Below are 20,349 nucleotides of genomic sequence, written 5' to 3' on the forward strand. Positions count from 1 at the left end.
TTAATGCTTATGATTTTGGAATGAGATATTCGATGAGTAGGTGTCCACATACTTTTTGAATGTATCTTGAATGTGGGGCGTTCATCATAGGACTGGAACCTGTCTTCAAGTGAATACGATAATCTAACAGTATAACCCATCATTTATCATCCTCTTTGTCTGGGTAATTAGTTTATAATGAATGAAGTGTCCATGCAGATTCATCCAGACTGATGGGAAGGAGGAGAGCTCCACAGCATCCTAGTCTGCCACATACATGGGCCATTGGAGATTGTGGAGTGAGCAGACGTAATTAATTTTGCCTCTAGTTCATGCAGTGCAGAACATGTTCTCTGAACCTTGCTTGGTACAATTCACCATGATTCAGTGCCACAGTATATAAAAAAGAACGATATAGACTTGGGGGCCATTTTTGTCCCTGGCTTTCAATGCACTCCAAAAAGGTAGAACATCTACATTACACTGGTCTATACACCTCAGTAATTCTGTGAAATGAGAAACATGGGTCTGGTGTGACTCCAAAGCCCAAACATAGCGTGAGATTTTTCCCGAAAGAAAACGTACATAACATTGTAGTGTAGCTTTAGATATCACAGACCATATCAGAACATTGCTTGAGGAGTATCTCAAACTACCCTTTCATCTGGGCCTGGGTTTGAGAACAGAACAATCACACTAAACCATTCAGAAATGTTACTTTGCCATTGATATCAAAATGAAAAAATACAATACTTTACCATTTCTGCCAAAAAACATCTTGAGCACTCTGGGGCACTCTCTAGTGACAGTCTCTCCAACCTCTGCACGGTCCCAACATGCTATGTTATCCCAGATTGCTTTGCATCCCACTCCTGTCAAGAGATCAGACAGCAGCGTCTTAGAAAAATACAACAATTTAAGTAAATAAAACATGTTTATCATAACTCTGCCTTATGCAATTGTTAAAATTGTACTTCTGCCATAGGTGATTCAAGACCATACCCTCTACAGCAGGGCTCTCTAACCCTGTTCTTGAAGAGCTACCCTCCTGTAGGTTTTCCAAACCCCAGTTGTAACTAACCTGATTCAGCTTATCAACCAGCTAACTATTAGAATCAGGTGTGCTCGATTAGGGTTGGAGAGAAATGTACAGGATGGTAGCTCTCCAGGAACAGGGTTGGAGAGAAAATGTACAGGATGGTAGCTCTCCAGGAACAGGGTTGGAGAGAAAATGTACAGGATGGTAGCTCTCCAGGAACAGGGTTGGAGAGAAAATGTACAGGATGGTAGCTCTCCAGGAACAGGATTGGAGAGAAAATGTACAGGATGGTAGCTCTCCAGGAACAGGGTTGGAGAGAAAATGTACAGGATGGTAGCTCTCCAGGAACAGGGTTGGAGAGAAAATGTACAGGATGGTAGCGCTCCAGGAACAGGGTTGGAGAGAAACTGTACAGGATGGTAGCTCTCCAGGAACAGGGTTGGAGAGAAAATGTACACGATGGTAGCTCTCCAGGAACAGGGTTGGAGAGAAAATGTACAGGATGGTAGCTCTCCAGGAACAGGGTTGGAGAGAAAATGTACAGGATGGTAGCGCTCCAGGAACAGGGTTGGAGAGAAAATGTACAGGATGGTAGCTCTCCAGGAACAGGGTTGGAGAGAAAATGTACAGGATGGTAGCTCTCCAGGAACAGGATTGGAGAGAAAATGTACAGGATGGTAGCTCTCCAGGAACAGGGTTGGAGAGAAAATGTACAGGATGGTAGCTCTCCAGGAACAGGGTTGGAGAGAAAATGTACAGGATGGTAGCTCTCCAGGAACAGGGTTGGAGAGAAAATGTACAGGATGGTCGCTCTCCAGGAACAGGGTTGGAGAGAAAATGTACAGGATGGTCGCTCTCCAGGAACAGGGTTGGAGAGAAAATGTACAGGATGGTAGCTCTCCAGGAACAGGGTTGGAGAGCCATGCTACAGTGCCTTTGGAAAGTATTCAGACACCTTGACTTTTTCCACATTTTGTTACGCTACAGCCTTATTATAAAATTGATTAAATAAAATAAAAAATCCTCAGCGATCTACACACATAACCCCATTAATGACAAAGCGAAAACAGGTTTTTAGAAGTACCTTATTTATATAGGTATTCAGAACCTTTGATATGAGACTCGAAATTGAGCTCAGGTCCATCCTGTTTCCATTGATCATCCTTGAGATGTTTCTACAACTTGATTGGAGTCCACCTGTGGTAAATTCAATTGATTGGACATGATTTGGAAAGGCTCACCCCTGTCTACTGTATATAAGGTCCCACAGTTGACAGTGCATGTCAGAGCAAAAACCAAGCCATGAGGTCGAGACAGTATTTTGTGTCGAGGCACAGATCTGGGGAAGGGTAACAAAACATGTCTGCAGCATTGAAGGTCCTCAAGAACACAATGGCCTCATCATTCTTAAATGGAAGAAATTTGGAACCACCAAGACTCTTCCTAGAGCTGGCAGCCTGGCCAAACTGAGCAATCGGGGGAGAAAGGCTTTGGTCAGGGAGGTGACCAAAAACCCGATGGTCACTCTGACAGCGCTCTAGAGTTCCTCTGTGGTGATGGGAGAACCTTCTAGAAGGACAACCATCGCTGCAGCACTCCACCAATCAGGCCTTTATGGTAGAGTAGCCAGACAGAATCCACTCTTCAGTAAAAGGCACCTAAAGACTCTCAGACCATGAGAAACAAGATTCTCTGGTCTGATGAAACCAAGATCGAACTATTTGGCCTGAATGCCAAGCATCAGGTCTGGAGAAAACCTGGCACCATCCCTACAGTGAAGCATGGTAGTGGCAGACTGGGGGGGAAGGTTCACCTTCCAACAGGACAATGACCCTAAGCACACAGCCAAGACAACGCAGGAGTGGCTTCAGGACGCTTCAGAAGTCTCTGAATGACCTAGCCAGAGACCGGACTTGAACCAGATTGAACATTTCTGGAGAAACCTGAAAATAGCTGTGCAGCAACGCTCCCCATCCAACCTGACAGAGCTTGAGAGGATCTGCAGAGAAGAATAGGAGAAACTCCCCAAATACAGGTGTGCCAAGCTTGTAGCGTCATACCCAAGAAGACTCGAGGCATGATTGCTGCCAAAGGTGCGTCAACAAAGTATTGAGTAAAAGGTCTGAATACTTATGTAAATTTAATATTTCTGTTTTAAATGTTTTATAAATTAGCAAAAATTTCTAAAAACCTGTTTTTGCTTTGTCATTATGGGGTTTTGTGTGTAGCTTGATGAGGGGAAAAACTATTTAAATCCATTTTAGGAAAAGGCTGTAACAAAATTTGGAAAAAGGCAAGGGGTCTGAAAACTTTCCGAAGGATAGCATCATAGAACTATTGAACATGATCAATACCTCATGTACTGTAGTGTACACACAATATACAATATACACTGCACAATATACACTGCACAATATACACTACACAATACAGCAGGGTCTTTCAGAATGAAAGGTAGTCCATTAGGCTGCTGGTGTTTGGAACAATATGATAGACTCTCTGTGTGGGAGTGAAAGTGGCCAAATGTGTGACTCTATTTGCTTCACCAATGTCAGGAGGAGGACCACGGCTGAGAAAGCCTTTCGCTGAAACTTGATTCCTGAAATGGCTTGTTATGAAACAAAAAGGTGTGAAAGTGCCAAGGGCAGACTTAACAGTCAAACCCTTTTAAGCCACTTAGTGGAGAAAATGGAGCGCTTAAGCTCAGTAAAACGTAGATAGCAGAGAGAATCCACCAGTAAACAATGTAGCTAGCTCTATCAAAAGAAACCTTTTAACTAACATCAGATAAAAATAATTAAATTAAAACAAAATTGTGAAACCCAGACAAAAAAATACATATTCATGATGTGGCCCACATGAGTTGTATAATGTGTGTCCTCTGTGTCTCAAATGGCACCCTATTCCCTTATAATGCACAGGGCTCTGGTCAAAAGTAGTGCATTATAGGGGATAGAGTGACATTTGAGACACACCCAATGATATAATTTTAAGTGCAGCTCCTGCTTGCTGTATGGTATCTTCATAACTGTGATTCAGTGCATGGTAATGGCAGTTTTGTATCACACTTTTAGATGATACTGTTGAGCACTTTGCCACCCACAGTGCGCCCTGGCGCTAATCAACGCATAGATTTTTTTCATAAATGTTTCATAATCACATTGGGCTTTAGAACAAGAACAAATCAATTATCGATTTGCATTAAGCATGGCTTCATTCCAGTACCAGGGTAACTGATGCATGAAATCCCGGCCCCCTTTAATGTTGACCTGGATGCTCTCTATACTTTCATGCTACAGTTGGCTCAGTTAGTATGAGCATGGTGCTAGCAATGCCATGGTCGTGGTTTTAATGCCCCCTGGGACCACCCATATGAAAAGGCATACATCTATTAATGAAGTCAAATTATTTTGTGTTCTCTTTTATGTCATTTTATGTTCAGAAAAAGGATTTGTTCCTGCTGTAACTGGGTACTTTCAATGCATATTGTACTTAATATTGTCTATAAGAACTGTTTTATACATATGCTCATGTTATGGTGAAAGAAGGCAAGTAACATTGCAAAATAATGTATAATTTAAACTATACACGTTGTTTTAATTTTTGCGGCAAAGACTAAGTGTCTTGTCTTTGATAACGTGCACTAATTCCCTTGACAGTTCACAGTAATTCTTCATCCAATTAGTTTAATTTATGTAGCACAGCCTGGGTTACAACTCACAGTAAAGTGTCAACATACTGAGTCGGCAGCATGGTGGAGCTGCCAGGCATGAAGTTTAGTTTAACAATAAGAAGAAGAAGAAGAATTAAAACTGCAAGCGGAAATGCCAGGGTTCAAGCTGTGGGCCCACTGTGCAACCATCAGGACAAACTCGACACATTGCCCTAGGATGAGCTACTTCTGGAATCCATACCATGCTTGCCAAATATCAGAACTAAAACATCAAACAGATCATGCAATATGCCTTTGATGTATTTTGGACCAACTGTAATGATGATGACTACTTTACATGTCTTATTCTCCAGAACCACTGGACCGATCTGCACCAAATTTGGTACATGTATCCATGTTTCTGGCTCAAACAATATGACCTCTATGAGCCAATGAGCTTGCATGAATGGTTTTTCCTGTCTAACAGTGCCACCATGCAGCCAGAATGAACCACACTATACAGGTTAGCTAGACTTATATCCCTGAGCGTGTGCGCCAAATTGAATCAATCTGAGTCAAACAGATAAAGATATATAAACATGTGCCTGTTTTAGCGCCACCGTGTGATCGATCTGAATGTGCTTGCATACATTGAGTCTTGACAGTGTTTGGAACATGTGTACCAAGTTTGGCTACAATACAAATATCCGTGTCTGATATAGATGCATTAATGTGCCAGACCACACCCACATGAATGTTTATTGGTTAGTAGTAGTCATGTTGTTTGACATACTAGTCTGGAAAATATTGTGTTGAGAGACCTAGGTCCATAGATGCCGTATGTTAAGGTTCATCCAGATCAGCCCAGTGGTTCAAGAGGAGATGTTATTTAAGTGTTTTTAACAAAATTCTAAATGGCGGAAAATCCATCATGGCGAACCTTATGGGTCATTGAGGCAACTTTGTTCCTTGTGAGAAGAGGGACCGATTTACTAAATGTCAGGACTCTAGGTCATATGGGATGAGGGACGTGATGTTTCAAAGTTTGCAACTTCAATCGCCTGTTATAGAGCCACCTTGTGGCCAATTGGCATGGCATGGCATGAGAGGGTGTGGACTATGGGCCTTTACCATCATGTCAAGTCGCACCGTCCTCGGCCTTACCATCTCACAGTCATTTGCATATTAAATCTCCTTGCAAGAACAACCGGTATAATGATAATGAACGCCAACAAATAAAATAGGGTTTCACCCAGCTTCACTTGCTTGAACCCTTAATTATAGAGAATGTTCATATGTATGAGTTGTAAAACATTCACTATGTACAACATTTACTTCAAGATAGCTAAAGTGCGAGCTATTCCGATTTTAATATTAAGTGCCAATACATCAAAGGTTTGTGGTCACAATCTGAGTTGCTTATCTGGACTAGGAAACACTGTACAACTACTAAAGGTCTTCATTTAATTTGACATTTCGGTTTCAAAAGCACTCGAATAGGTGGCATTTCATATTTTTGTTTAAAAGTTTCATAAAAGTAATTTAGTTGAGGACCTAAAAATCTATGTAGCTTGTAATCTTTCACCATTAACCAAAATATGCAGTCGGTTTCCATTCCCGAAATATTCAGAAATCTATTTTCAACCCATGGTTTATTCTGTCTGATGAGAAGAGATGAATGTGAAATCAAAATATTCTGTGATGTCACCTTTGGAGTAATTTGAAGATTCTTGGTCCCTCAGCTTCACAAGACATTCTTCCTGGTCTGTTTCAAGCTCCAGGAGGAAGTTACATGTTGGATGTCTTCCATTCACCTAAAAAAAAATGCAATATAAGTTTTATTAAAATGAATTGAATCGTATTTTGAGATCATATTAAAAGAGATCAATTGTATAGTAGAAAGAAAGGTGTAGTTCATTTAGGTTGTAGATTCAATACATTTTTCACAGGACATCATATATTTTCTTAAGTAGCAGAATGTAGGGAAACACCAGTGAACAAAACATCCACAATATCAGGGACGGGTTATACATCAGCTGTTATACATCACATAAATCGAATCATGTTTTAAATACATTTATTTTATGTGTTTAAATGACACAGCAGTTCATGATAACAACACCTTCTATATAGGTTAGTTGACAGAGAGAGAGAGAGAATAAATGAATAAATGAATAAATGAGAAGTTTTACTGGAGGAGAGAGATTCCCATTAGAGGTAGAACAAAATAGATTGTGAGAAAAATTGCTAAACTTTTCCCATGAGTAAATGGAGAAGATGGATAGAATAACCAATTTGTTTATGCATCATGATGTTCCACACTAAACAACCAGTGTTAGTATATGGTTTTGGGAGATAGGACGGTAGGGAATTCCTTGACAAACACTTTCAGCATCCTAGATGGGAACTGTATATGTTCCCTAGATCCCCTGAAGGGTTTCAGACATATGTGATGACGTACAGTATGTATGGCTGTGTGATGACGTTGTGTGTGAGTGGGTGAGCATCAGTGTGTGTGTGTGTGTGTGTGTGTGTGTGTGTGTGTGTGTGTGTGTGTGTGTGTGTGTGTGTGTGTGTGTGTGTGTGTGTGTGTGTGTGTGTGTGTGTGTGTGTGTGTGTGTAAGTGTGTAAGTGTGGGTGTGTTAACCACGTTAGCGCTTTTCTGGAGGATTCAAGTGCAGTAAAAAGAAGACGATGGCCTGAGTGTAAAGAACAGAATAGTCAAACTCGGCATTGTTCCATTATGAGGTGTGCTGGAGGAAGAGAGTGGCCTGAAAACATGACTGAACATCAGAATGAGCTGTCGTTTCTGAATTGACCCATTCTCTGCCAGGGGAAACAATTGGCATGTCACAGAAAGGGTGAGAGACACACTGTGTGCCGCAGAGAGCACACCTCAGGGGGCACACACACAGCACCAAGTAGCATTGTCAGAAGCGTTAACAAGCAATCGGGGCCACCAAGCAGAAGAGACCTATTCTGCATGCAAAATGCATCCCTATTCCCTACATATTGTACTACTTTTGACCAGAGCCCTATGGGCCAAAGTCAAAAGTATTATACCACTCTCCCCTATATATTTGGACAGTGATGCTAAAACTATTAATTTGGCTCTATACTCCAGCATTTTAGATTTGAGATCAAATGTTTTATATGAGTCGACAGTACAGAATGTCAACTTTCATTTGAGGGAATTTTCATACATATATGTTTTACTGTTTAGAAATTAAAGCACTTTATGTACTATATCTAGTCCCCCCGTTTAAAGGTGTCATATACTTAGAAGAAAATAACTTATAGTCTATTACATTTAATAAAAAGTGTAGTATTTGGTCCCATATTCCTAGCACGCAATGACTACATCAAGTTTGTGACTACTTGTTGGATGCATTTGCAGTTTGTTTTGGTTGTTTCCAATAATGTTGTGCCCAATAGAAATGAATGGTTAATAATGTATTGTGTCATTTTGGAGTCACTTTTATTGTAAATAAGAATAGAATATGTCTCTGAACACTTCTACATGAATGTGGATGCTATCATGATTACGGATAGTCCTGAATGAATTGTGAATAACGATGAGTGAGAAAGTCACAGAGGCATAAATATCACCCCCCCCCCGCCCCAAAATGCTAACCTCCCTGGTTATTGTAATGGTGAGAGGTTCGCATGTCTTTGGGACATGATCTTTGTGCATCTGTAACTTACTCATTCATCATTACTCACGATTCATTCATGATTATCCATAACATTTTACTGCAGTGGGCTAAATCAGGGTCACACAGTGTTTCTTGGTAATCAAACAAATCTACTTTGAAACAGAAGTATACACCTCACACACATGGTTATGGGCTTAAAAAGAAGAAGACATCTGTACCATGTCAGACAGAGTTGAAATGTATTCCATTTTGAATTTGCATCCTAATAATACAGTATATACTTCACAGAAGACTAAAATATAACAAAACTGTTTGACATAGAAACACCAGATTTTTGTCAGTTTTTGGAAATAATCTTTATTAATCATGAAATTATAAAAAATATGAATAACATTCCATCCATGAGGCCAAAGAGAGTACTTTTGATCATTGACTGCAGGAAAGGGCTACATCCAAAATGCTGAAGAATAGAGCTAAATTTAACGTTTTAGCTTCACTGTCCAAATAAATACGTAGGACAGTGCATATATGAAAAAGGGTTCTGTTTGGGACACAGGCAATGCCTAATATGACTTCCGGACTCTTCTAAGGCAAACACACAGAACTACACTACACTCACAGTCGAAGACGCATTCAAAAGAAACTACATCGCACTTGAAACAGAATGTTTCCCCTGGCTGGCTAGGAAGGGTATTGAGGGCACTGCTACCTTTCGTGAGTGTGCAGTGAGAGAGGAGATATTGACTCTCACACCCGGGACTCCACACAGTTTCGCCCCAAAATGGCAGTGATTGTCAGGTCAGTGGTAGGAGCATCTATCTCTGAGAGAGAGTCAATGACCCACTCCCAGTCAGCTAAAGGGCCTTTTAAATGAAGCTGCACACAACACACCACTAATTACTGGGTTTACTAACCGTCGCCTAGGCCGTTACAACAAGGCTCCGTCCCTAATGGCATTCTATTCCCTTTAAAGGGCACTATATAGTGCACTATTTAGGGAATAGGATGCCATTGGGGACATAACACCAATGTGTGTGGCTACAGATATGTTAATGCAGCAGCAATCCCATCCACTGTATGTTTTGCTAAAGCAAATGTATTTTAACGCTTCTTTGCTCCACCAACTTGTGGTACACACACATTAAATTGGAAGGCCATTGGCGGTAGAAGATATTGCTCTGATTAATTCCTAGTATTCTGTCAGAGAGAGAGAAAGAGAGAGGAAGTGCAGAGTATGTAAGTGCAACTCAACGCAGACCTTCAGGCTAAAATGTGAGAGCCTAACATTTTGATATGAAATGTATTGTGCTGCTATTACTATACCCCACAGCTGATTTGTAACTAACAAAGCTAAAATCACTGAAGCACTGGGGACACACAGTAAGCCTTTACACTTCTTATGCCTAAACAAACTTTACAGCTTTTTATTTAATCATCCTCTATCCAAAAATATGTTTTGATTCCTACAATAATATCAAATAAATCCATAATGTTCATCACCTTCCCCTAACAGATGAATCTGTGTCCAGTGATGCTCTGTAAACGGTTTATCTGTCTATAGCCAGATGGACTTGTGAACCCAAGACTGGTACATAGCAGCTTTACACTAATCATACTGATTTGGCACATACTGTATTAAATATGTGACATAATAGTAATTCATTCGATGAAAGGCAGTGGCTAGAACATGCTATTTCACAATTCACATTGACCTGCGACTGCATGGGACTTTCTTTTGTAAAGCACAATTAGGTGAGATTAGAACGCACTGACTATTGAATGAAACAGACTGACTTTGTGTTTGCCGGATCCAACATGCTTTATACTTGAGAGTCAGGGGCGTTTCATTGCAATCAGCAACCATTTTAATTAGCTGTCATGTCATGTACAGGACACTTGCACATCTAGACAGCTGTTGAACATGATCTGCTGATTGGGATTTTTGGAAGTACAGGATAATCATGAGAGTCTGCTAATTACCTGCACAGAGTACATTTTACAAATGAAAAGAGAATGCCAATTACTAGGTCTGATTTTGAAATGATCTTTGTAGCCGCTTACAGAGAGCGCATACAGATGATGCTCAGATAGGTATTTCTGTACAGTACAATATGTCCTCCATATCATCGATATCATCGATTACAAAGTAAGCACTGTGTGTTGTATTAAACATGAACACATACTGTATACTGTAGATAGACTGCCTACATTATTAAGAGCTTCTTTACTGGCCTCAACATACAGTGCTAAAGTTTTTCTATGAAATTACGCTCTGCTTTCATCAGGTTGGTGGAGGAGAACTACCATGACATAAAATACACAAAATATTAAACTTATTTTGAGAGAGGAGGTTCATTTGTACTGGCAATAGTCCTGCCCTCTAGCACTATGTGAAGATAGGGCAAAACTGGAGAGTCTATTTGTATCAAGCACATTGGCACTATACCAAACCTAAAGGTGTAAAGGCAGTGGTACATGAGGTCTCGCTACAGCGTGTTCTGAACAGATAGGAGCACCCGGGTGCTACAGACACTGAACATGCCTGAGGTACATTACAGCATTTTAGGTACCAGTGTGCTAGCCTGGTCTCAGACCTGTTTCTGCTTTTGCCAACTGTATTGCTCCTTGTCAAGCCAAACAGCATATTAAGTGTGACTTGAAGCAAAGTAAAAAGTACTAGAATAGGGTTTGAAAAAAATCTGTAAGTCTAAACTGTTAGACCATGCAGACAGCAGACAGTCCTATTTTACTCCAGTTTTCAGAGTTGAACATCTTGTGTGAGAGGGCTTCTACCATAGAATCTCTATGGCTTGTACTTTCCAACTTTCTGTGCAATGTTGTGATGTTAAAAACAAGAGTATTTCTCAGTAAATCATTCTCACGAGTCACATCATTACATCAGAATATATTGAGTTGAACAGACACTGAACAGCTGCTATCTCTTGTTCTGATGGGTATAATCTCATTACATACACTATGGGACCAGACTCCCATTCACACCTGTGTCCCGATCACTCTGCCACACATTGAGGGCACAACCAACACAGACACAGTATTGCATGGGTAAATTCCATAGAGGTAAATAGAGGACTCTCGTGCCCAAAAGACAGTTTTAGCATGGGCAGCGCCATTGAGGACTTTCACCATTTTCAAGTAGTCAACAGGGTGGGAATTCCTATGGGTTAAGGAAGGGTCACATAATTCCATCCAGGTCATCAGGAGGGATCATCAATCAATTAATTATACTTTTGTGCCAACATTTCAAAACTGTGGTGGTAGTAAATCAACAACCTTGGCTTTATCCTTTATCCTCGTCTTTTCAGTTCGCTGCAGCTAGTGACTGGAACGAGCTGCAACAAACACTCAAACTGGACAGTTTTATATCTCAATCTCTTCATTCAAAGACTCAATTATGGACACTCTTAATGACACTTGCGGCTGCTTTGCGTGATGTATTGTTGTCTCTACCTTCTTGCCCTTTGTGCTGTTGTCTGCGCCCAATAATGTTTGTACCATGTTTTGTGCTGCTACCATGTTGTGTTTTTACCATGTTGTGGTCATGTTGTGTTGCTACCATGTTATTGTCATGTTGTGTCACTACCATGCTGTGCTTTCGTGTGTTGCTGCCTTGTTATGTTGTTGTCTTAGGTCTCTCTTTATGTAGTGTTGTGTTGTCTCTCTTGTCGGAATGTGTGTTTTGTCCTATATTTCATTTATGTTTACATCCAGCCCTGTCCCAACAGTAGGCCTTTTGCCTTTTGGTAGGCCGTCATTGTAAATAAGAATTTGTTCCTAACTGTCTTGCCTAGTTAAATAAAGGTTAAATACATAAATAATATAAATAAATTATACCTGTTCTAACAACACACTCCAGGTGGCGGTATTCACCTTTTCAGTTTTTTACCATTGCATAGACGCGGCTGGTTGTTTAGCAACAAAACCGATGTGTCTTCAACTATGGGGCAAAACAGAAGGGGTTGGCTTAGATTGTTGACAACATGTAAACTATATTTCGTATCCAATGTTTATTGAAAACATAAATCCATTTTCACAATGAACACTTGTCTCTCAAGTACATTGTTACAATTGTTGGTTAGGTAGGTAGCGAATTTTGCCGATATGGCGTAGACATGACATCAGTCAAATTACCTCAAAACAAGACATGGTATCAAGAACAAGATAAAACTAGCTGAAACGAGCCACCTACAATTCCGCACATGGCAGCTTCTTGTCATTGTTGCCAGCTATCTGGCCATCCAAAATCACAACAACACACAGACTAATGCTCATTGAAGCGTGCCATCGTTTTTTCGTGGCATTGTCAGCTAACCCATCAATAGAAGTATAAAAAATGTACTTCTTTAAAATGGAGATTGCCTCAATGGCGTTGCCCATGCTCTCACAGACACCATAATGCGACAGATACAATATTATGTCCTCTAACTATATCTATGGTCAATTCAGAGCAGTCCTTGAGAGGTAGATAATGAGGATGCTAGTTAGCTGAAAGATGAAATTACCTAGTCTAGAATTTGACCTGTAAAGTGGATAAAAAGGGAAGAGGGCACTCCAATGTCAGCATTATGGCAAAATCTTGATGTTTTGAAGAGAACAACCCTATTCATTACTGCTATGTGTTTATATCATATCTCTTTGGACTGGGAAAAATGCTGCTTAAATCAAGAGCTGAACTACTGTAGACTGCAGAGAGCAATATGTTTTAATAAATTAATAATAAATAATAATTACAACCCAGTAGTGTACACTGTACATTTGCCTATACCATATATCGACAAAAGCCTTATTAGCAAATGCACCAATCATAATGCCACACATTTGAGGTAAATTTCTGTTATGTCTTTATATTTATTATATTTCATATTTTCAAGCATTAGAAAGCCCTTCTCTGCAATCCTTGTGCGCATTTTGATCATCACGCATAAAACGGAATATAAAATAAAAGTATTGTTGTGTCACACTTACCACAGACAGACACGTTGATAATGACAGAATAAAAACAACCAAATGTGTCATTTTAAATTCGTCGGTCACCTGCTTGTTCTTCTAAAAGAGAAACATCTGTTTAAAACTGATACCGGACTTCATTGATGAGAGCTCGTAATCCCACGTAAGTGACTAAGAGTGTTTTATTGAGAAGAAAAATCTAATATCCCAAGATTTAAAAGTAAAACCAACCAGCTATGAAAATGGCTTAAATATTTTGATTTGTCAAATCCAAATACTTGACTCAGAGAGACAGAGGGAAAAACGCGCACTGCTTGTTTGTCCGCCCGCACTTCTTTGGCACCTCTTCGGGTTGTTGGGAAGTCAGAGGTCTGCAGCAGACGTGTCGAATATTACATTGAAAGCTTATTTAGTAAGTCCCGAATCACCGAACTAAGCTTTAAATTTTGAAATTCCATTTCCCTGAAGCCATCAAACCCGAGAACCATCTGCACGCACCGGACAATAGTACAGCAGCACGCGCGTCCGTGGAGGGACGCTCCTTTCTCCTTGTGAACTTCGAAATGACTGAAGTCAGCTCTGCGCTGTTGTTACGCAAGGCAAAAACGCGTGCACATCAATACAAAAATGATATTGACCTCAGCTTCTAATCAGCTGATCGTTCAGGCTACTAACCACGCTCCCTTAATTTCTTGGATTTCTAATGTGGATTTTGTATACAACATGCCTAGCCTACAACACATAAATAACAGCATACTTATCGTAAATTATTTGTGTAAATTCACTTCCATGAAAGTAAGTTTCACTCATTTGATAAATAATGTAATAGGCCATCATCCAGGATAATAAAAACATGTGTTCATAATGTTCTTCTCTTGAACATGATTTACTGTTCAAACCTGAGCTTTGTGTGATAGTGAAGGGAAACCAAAGTGACAGCACGCAAAGCCCGGAGCAAAGTCGACAGAATGATGACGAAACAATTCCTAAAGATGTATGTGATGCACAATGTTGCAACAAGTACCTGAAGAGATCCTCCAACAGCAGTGTTTTCATTTTCAAGCCAAACTCACAATCCATATCTCAAATGAATGGACTAAAGATGTGTTTCAAGTACGTAAAAGATAAGGGGAAAAAATGTAAGGCAATTTCAGATGCAATACATTTGACCTCTAAATAGCAGCAGCACTGTTTTTCTCAACCGGACAATCTCCTGTAGTTGCCCACTCCACTCACTCCACCCTCCACCCACTGCAGCCAACTAATCATGCATTCATTCCAAGACCTCTTTTTTTGTTGAGCACTAATGACACTTTGCACTGGCCCTTGTGTACTCCATAAGCATGGGATTCAATTAAGAATATATTTTTTTCCTTTTTATGGTTTGAGTGCCAGTACCTGCTTAACCTAGTTATTTATTTATCTAACATCCCGGCCACCATTCACCAAAGACCCTTTCACCTCCATGGTTCACTCTACACACCTTACACAGGTCTATCCATAGTGGGGTCTCCATTAGTCCCCTGGTCACTGATGAATGTGATAAGCAGAATAATATTTCCAAGGGGAATGGTAGTAGACAGTAGAACCTTCGGTTTTCCATGAGGAAGAATGGGGATGTCGGAGGCATCAGTGTAACATTGTTTGTGGAGCTGAAGCAAGGCCAATATAAGCAAGGCAGCAAGCACTGCAGAGGTCAGTGTAGCATACCTCACATTGTATCCATCATTACATGTTTCTGAAGGACAGGCTGTCTATCAGCAATGTTACATTAGCATATAGGTATTTCATTTCCCTTGAGAGTACTGACCAGAATTATATTTTCCCAGTGGTGGAAAAAGTACCTAATTGTCATACTTGAGTAAAAGTCAAGATACCTTAATAGAAAGTTACTTAAGTAAAAAACACCCAGTAAAATACTACTAGAGCAAAAGAATAATAGCATTTCAATTTAAATATACTTTGTGTCAAAAGTAAAAATAATTTCAAATTCCTTATTTTAAAAAGCACCACTTTTTAAAATGTTTATTATGGATAGCCAGGGAAACACTCCAACATAATTTAAAAACAAAGCATGTGTGTTTAGTGAGTCCGCCAGATCAGCGGCAGTAGGGTAGACCATGGACGTTCTCTTGATAATTGCATGGATTGTACAATTTTCCTGTGCTGATAAGCATTCAAAATGTAACAAGTACTTTTGGGTGTCAGGAAAAATGTATGGAGTAAAAAGCACAATATTTTCAATAGGAATGTAGTGAAGTAAAAGTAAAAATATAAATAGTAAAGTACAGATACCACAAAAAACGACTTAAGTAAAAATGCTTTAAAGTACTACTTAAGTACTTTACACCACTGTATTTCCCCCAACATTTAGCAGATAATGAACCATTACAGCGTAGTGACAAAGTTGAGCCATATGTTCTGGGAGTGCATATTACTGTGCGAATATTTAACATATAGCCAATCAGATTACGTAGAATGAGTACTTTCAGATGTAAAAGCCATCAAGATTATGTTTTTAGGTGTAGTGTAATATTTACTCAGAGCAGGGGATACATTTCATAGCTCAATTTCATAGCTCCAACGAAATTCATCCCCATATTTTTCGATCAATTCCACTTCCCGGCAGGCAAGTGTTCCGTTTGTGTGACCTAGACTAATCTGTAATATGATTGGTTTGACCCAGATGATGGCTGCACACATTATCTCAAACATGTGGGATTTTTTCCAGTGGTAAAGCAGTACAAGGGGGGTTATTTCATTTGAAGGCCTGTCAGCAGTTAGCACTAGACAACGGGGACATTTCAATCATTTCACAAGTTTGTCTCTTTGATGTGCAGTGTTTGGCCTAGGATTTTTTTCAGCAGTGGTACTAGCGTAAACGCAATGACATGCTAGATATTCCCATAGACCTACAGTCATTGAGCCAACGACTAACCATTTAAAAGCATGAGTCAGCAGAAATATACAGTTCAAGTCGAAAGTTTACATACACCTTTGCCAAATACATTTAAACTCAGTTTTTCACAATTCCTGAAATGTAATCCCAGTAAAAATTCCCTGTCTTAGGTCAGTTAGGATCACCACTTTATTTTGAGAATGTGAAATGTCAGAATAATAGTAGAGAGAATGATTTATTTCAGCTTTTATTTCTTTCATCACATTTCCAGTGGGTCAGAAGTTTACATACACTCAATTAGTATTTGGTACCATTGCCTTTAAATTGTTTACCTTGGGTAAAACCTTTTGGGTAGCCTTCCACAAGCTTCCTACAATAAATTGGGTGAATTTTGGCCCATTCCTCCTGACAGAGCTAGTGTAATTGAGTCAGGTTTGTAGGCCTCCTTGCTCGCACATCCTTTTTCAGTTCTGCCCACACATTTTCTACAGGATTGAGGTCAGGGCTTTGTGATGGGTTCTCCAATTCCTTGACTTTGTTGTCTTTAAGATATTTTGCCACAACTTTGGAAGTATGCTTGGGGTCATTGTCCATTTGGAAGACCCATTTGCGACCAAGCTTTAACTTCCTGACTGATGTCTTGAGATGTTGCTTCAATATATCCACATCCTTTTCCTCCCTTATGATGCCATCTATTTTGTGAAGAGCACCAGTCCCTCCTGCAGCAAAGCAACCAAAAAACAACATGATGCTGCCACCCCCGTGCTTCACGGTTGGGATGGTGTTCTTCAGCTTGCAGGCCTCCCCCTTTTCCTCCAAACATAACGATGGTCATTATGGCCAAACAGTTCTATTTTTGTTTCATCAGACCAGAGGACATTTCTCCAGAAAGTATGATCTTTGTCCCCAAGTGCAGTTGCAAACCGTAGTCTGTCTTTTTTATGGCAGTTTTGGAGCAGTAGCTTCTTCCCTGCTGAGCGGCCTTTCAGGTTATGTTGATATAGAACTTGTTTTACTGTGGATATAGATACTTTTGTACCTGTTTCCTCCAGCATCTTCACAAGGTCCTTTGCTGTTGTTCTGAGATTGATCTGCACTTTTTGCACCAAAGTAGGTTCATCTCTAGGAGACAGAACGCGTCTCCTTCCTGAGCGGTATGATGGCTGCGTGGTCCCATGGTGTTTATACTTGCTTACTATTGTTTGTACAGATGAACGTGGTACCTTCAGGCATTTGGAAATTGCTCCCAAGGATGAACCAGACCTGTGGAGGTCTACAATTTTTTTCCCTGAGGTCTTGGCTGATTTCTTTTGATTTTCCCATTATGTCAAGCAAAGTGGAACTGAGTTTGAAGGTAGGCCTTGAAATACATCCACAGGTACACCTTCAATTGACTCAAATAATGTCAATTAGCCCATCAGAAGCTTCTAAAGCCATGACATAATTTTCTGGAATTTTCCAAGCTGTTTAAAGGCACAGTCAACTTAGTGTATGTAAACGTCTGACCCACTGGAATTGTGATACAGTGAATTATAAGTGAAATAATCTGTCTGTAAACAATTATTGGGAAAATGACTTGTGTCATGCACAAAGTAGATGTCCTAACCGACTTGCCAAAACTATAGTTGGTTTAACAAGAAATTTGTGGAGTGGTTGAAAAACGTTAATGGCTCCAACCTAAGTGTATGTAAACTTCCGACTTCAACTGTATATAAAAAGTAATTTAACAGCGGTGGTCCACCACTGATAAATGAATACAGGGGAAACACTGATATCCTGGGGGGACGTTTGCTACTTTTCATTGACTAACTTCAGAAGTTTCTAACATGTAAACTAGACACTAACCATGATCAATAGGTCAGTCAGCCTAAAACAATTAAATCCTGAATGCCTTACCAACCACCTTGCAGCACTAGAATTTGAACTTTTTAAGACTTTTCTGGTATTCGACTTGATGCACTCATTTAAACACCAATCGTATGGGGACTCTGGAATCGCATGTCAATCGTATGGGGACTCTGGAATCGCATGTCAATCGTATGGGGACTCTGGAATCGCATGTTCATCGTATGGGGACTCTGGAATCGCATGTCAATCGCATGGGGACTCTGGAATCGCATGTCAATCGCATGGGGACTCTGGAATCGCATGTCAATCGCATGGGGACTCTGGAATCGCATGTCAATCGTATGGGGACTCTGGAATCGCATGTCAATCGTATGGGGACTCTGGAATCGCATGTCAATCGCATGGGGACTCTGGAATCGCATGTCAATCGCATGGGGACTCTGGAATCGCATGTCAATCGCATGGGGACTCTGGAATCGCATGTCAATCGTATGGGGACTCTGGAATCGCATGTCAATCGTATGGGGACTCTGGAATCGCATGTCAATCGTATGGGGACTCTGGAATCGCATGTCAATCGTATGGGGACTCTGGAATCGCATGTCAATCGCATGGGGACTCTGGAATGGCTCCAGTATCCGTACTATATTTGTAACGCCCTAAATAGTTTCACCTAAAAATAAAAGACAAGATGTGAGCATGAAAAAGAACATTCAATCAATAAAATGTTAGCTAGTCTGTGAAAAGAAAGTTAACCCACTGAAGGCTCAAACATAGAACTTCACAAATACCCAAAACTTGGTGTGTCATCTGTTTCTCATTTATGTAATGCCAGTAATTCAGCACTCATAAGTTATAATCATAGGAGGCCCATGAAGTTAGTCAGTTCAGTGAAATCAATTAGTTCTAAAAGTTGAGCTTTGCACAATTTACTTCATTAAAAGATATGATGACCTGTCATTTCAAGACTTAACTCACCATCACTGTCAATTTTGAAAAGTCAGTCATTATTCTGTTGGATGGCATTCCACCACTGAAAGACAAGAAAGAACATAAATGCAAAGTCACAAGAACGAGCTCAGTGCCATAATGAGGAATACATTAGTAGTTGTTGTGCTTGTTGGGTCAACATTACGTGTGTAGACTTGTTATTATTTGTAGACTTGTTACAACATACAAACTACATTTCCCTCAAATAATCCTTCCTTAAAATGAGGAAAAGTGTTAACTTGACCCATTTAGCCAAATAATTGCTTCCCCTGGGAAGTGAGGCAGCTCAGGGAACACGGGTCATCTCCTTTCTGCACCATCTGCTGTCATGGCTGTGCTACAAGTGTTGAATTTCATGTTGTATAATGACACAAAATCTGAACAGTTCTCATGCCTGATATTAGTGTACATTCCTTTTGTTGCTGTATGTGCCCTTTTTAATGCTGACTTCCTTCTCCTCCTGTATTCCCCCTCATAATCATCCCTTGCCTCTTTCCCTGTTTACTATACTCATGTGGAAGAGATATGTTACAGTACAATTGTCCATTTCAATTAATCATAAAATCACAAATAATGTGTTTATATGGTTTTGACAGTGTATTATAATGCATTCCTACCAATATATTGTGCATTCATGCATTAATTAACTGTATCTTGTAATGTGTCCCTACTGTACATGTTAGCTAGCTACTGTACTTTCTTCATTGGACTAGCATGGCTATTCATGTGCACTTTCATTGTTCATTTGTACTTTGCAGAGGAGTTGGCGTATAAGGGCAGCACAACATTTTGGTTTATGGAAGTTTTTCCTTTCCTTATCAGAGAATAAAATATCAACATCAACCCTGATCCTATGGTCATACATAAGCTGATCAAAACATAACGCAAAGGCAATCTACACCGGTCACAGCTGGAAGGACTTCCCTCTCACTGAATCTGGGTTCCTCAATTTCATAATTTTTTCCAAAATCTAAGGAATTTTGCCCAAATCTGTGTCTGGGGCACATGTTAGTGGTCCTGAGACAAAAATACTATGGCTTTAGGTTATTGTTGACTTGTCATTTTATTTGTATCACATTACTGCAATTTATTCTGTTGCTTTGCATTATTGACTATTGCTAATAGCTTTTGGGAGTTAGTTCCAAAAATATTTTCCAATGATTAGGTAGTGTATAAACATATTCATCGCCGCAAAATGTACTTAAAAGGACTTTTCAGATACCGTATTAAGACTAAACATTCAATTCAATCCAACATCCAATTCAGACTCTCATTTTGGAAGGTATCCATATTACTTCAAGCTACCATTTACATCGAAGCT

The 20,349-nt window shown here is 39.9% G+C and overlaps 1 protein-coding gene across 1 annotated transcript in view; it reads right to left on the reverse strand.

The window, feature by feature from the left end:
- LOC129814158 (vasoactive intestinal polypeptide receptor 2-like) overlaps positions 1-13,868 on the reverse strand; it is a 35,428-nt gene extending 21,560 nt beyond the window's left edge. The window contains exons 1-3 of the mRNA XM_055867003.1: positions 13,310-13,868; positions 6,379-6,484; positions 738-851 (exon numbers count right to left, since the gene is read on the reverse strand). Of these exons, the coding sequence (XP_055722978.1) occupies positions 738-851; positions 6,379-6,484; positions 13,310-13,360 (271 nt within the window). The 5' untranslated portion in view covers positions 13,361-13,868. The remainder of the gene's footprint in view (positions 1-737; positions 852-6,378; positions 6,485-13,309) is intronic.
- Between the last annotated feature and the right edge of the window lie 6,481 nt (positions 13,869-20,349).

Source organism: Salvelinus fontinalis, chromosome 17 (genome assembly GCF_029448725.1).
Source record: "Salvelinus fontinalis isolate EN_2023a chromosome 17, ASM2944872v1, whole genome shotgun sequence".
NCBI classification, from domain to species: domain Eukaryota; kingdom Metazoa; phylum Chordata; class Actinopteri; order Salmoniformes; family Salmonidae; genus Salvelinus; species Salvelinus fontinalis.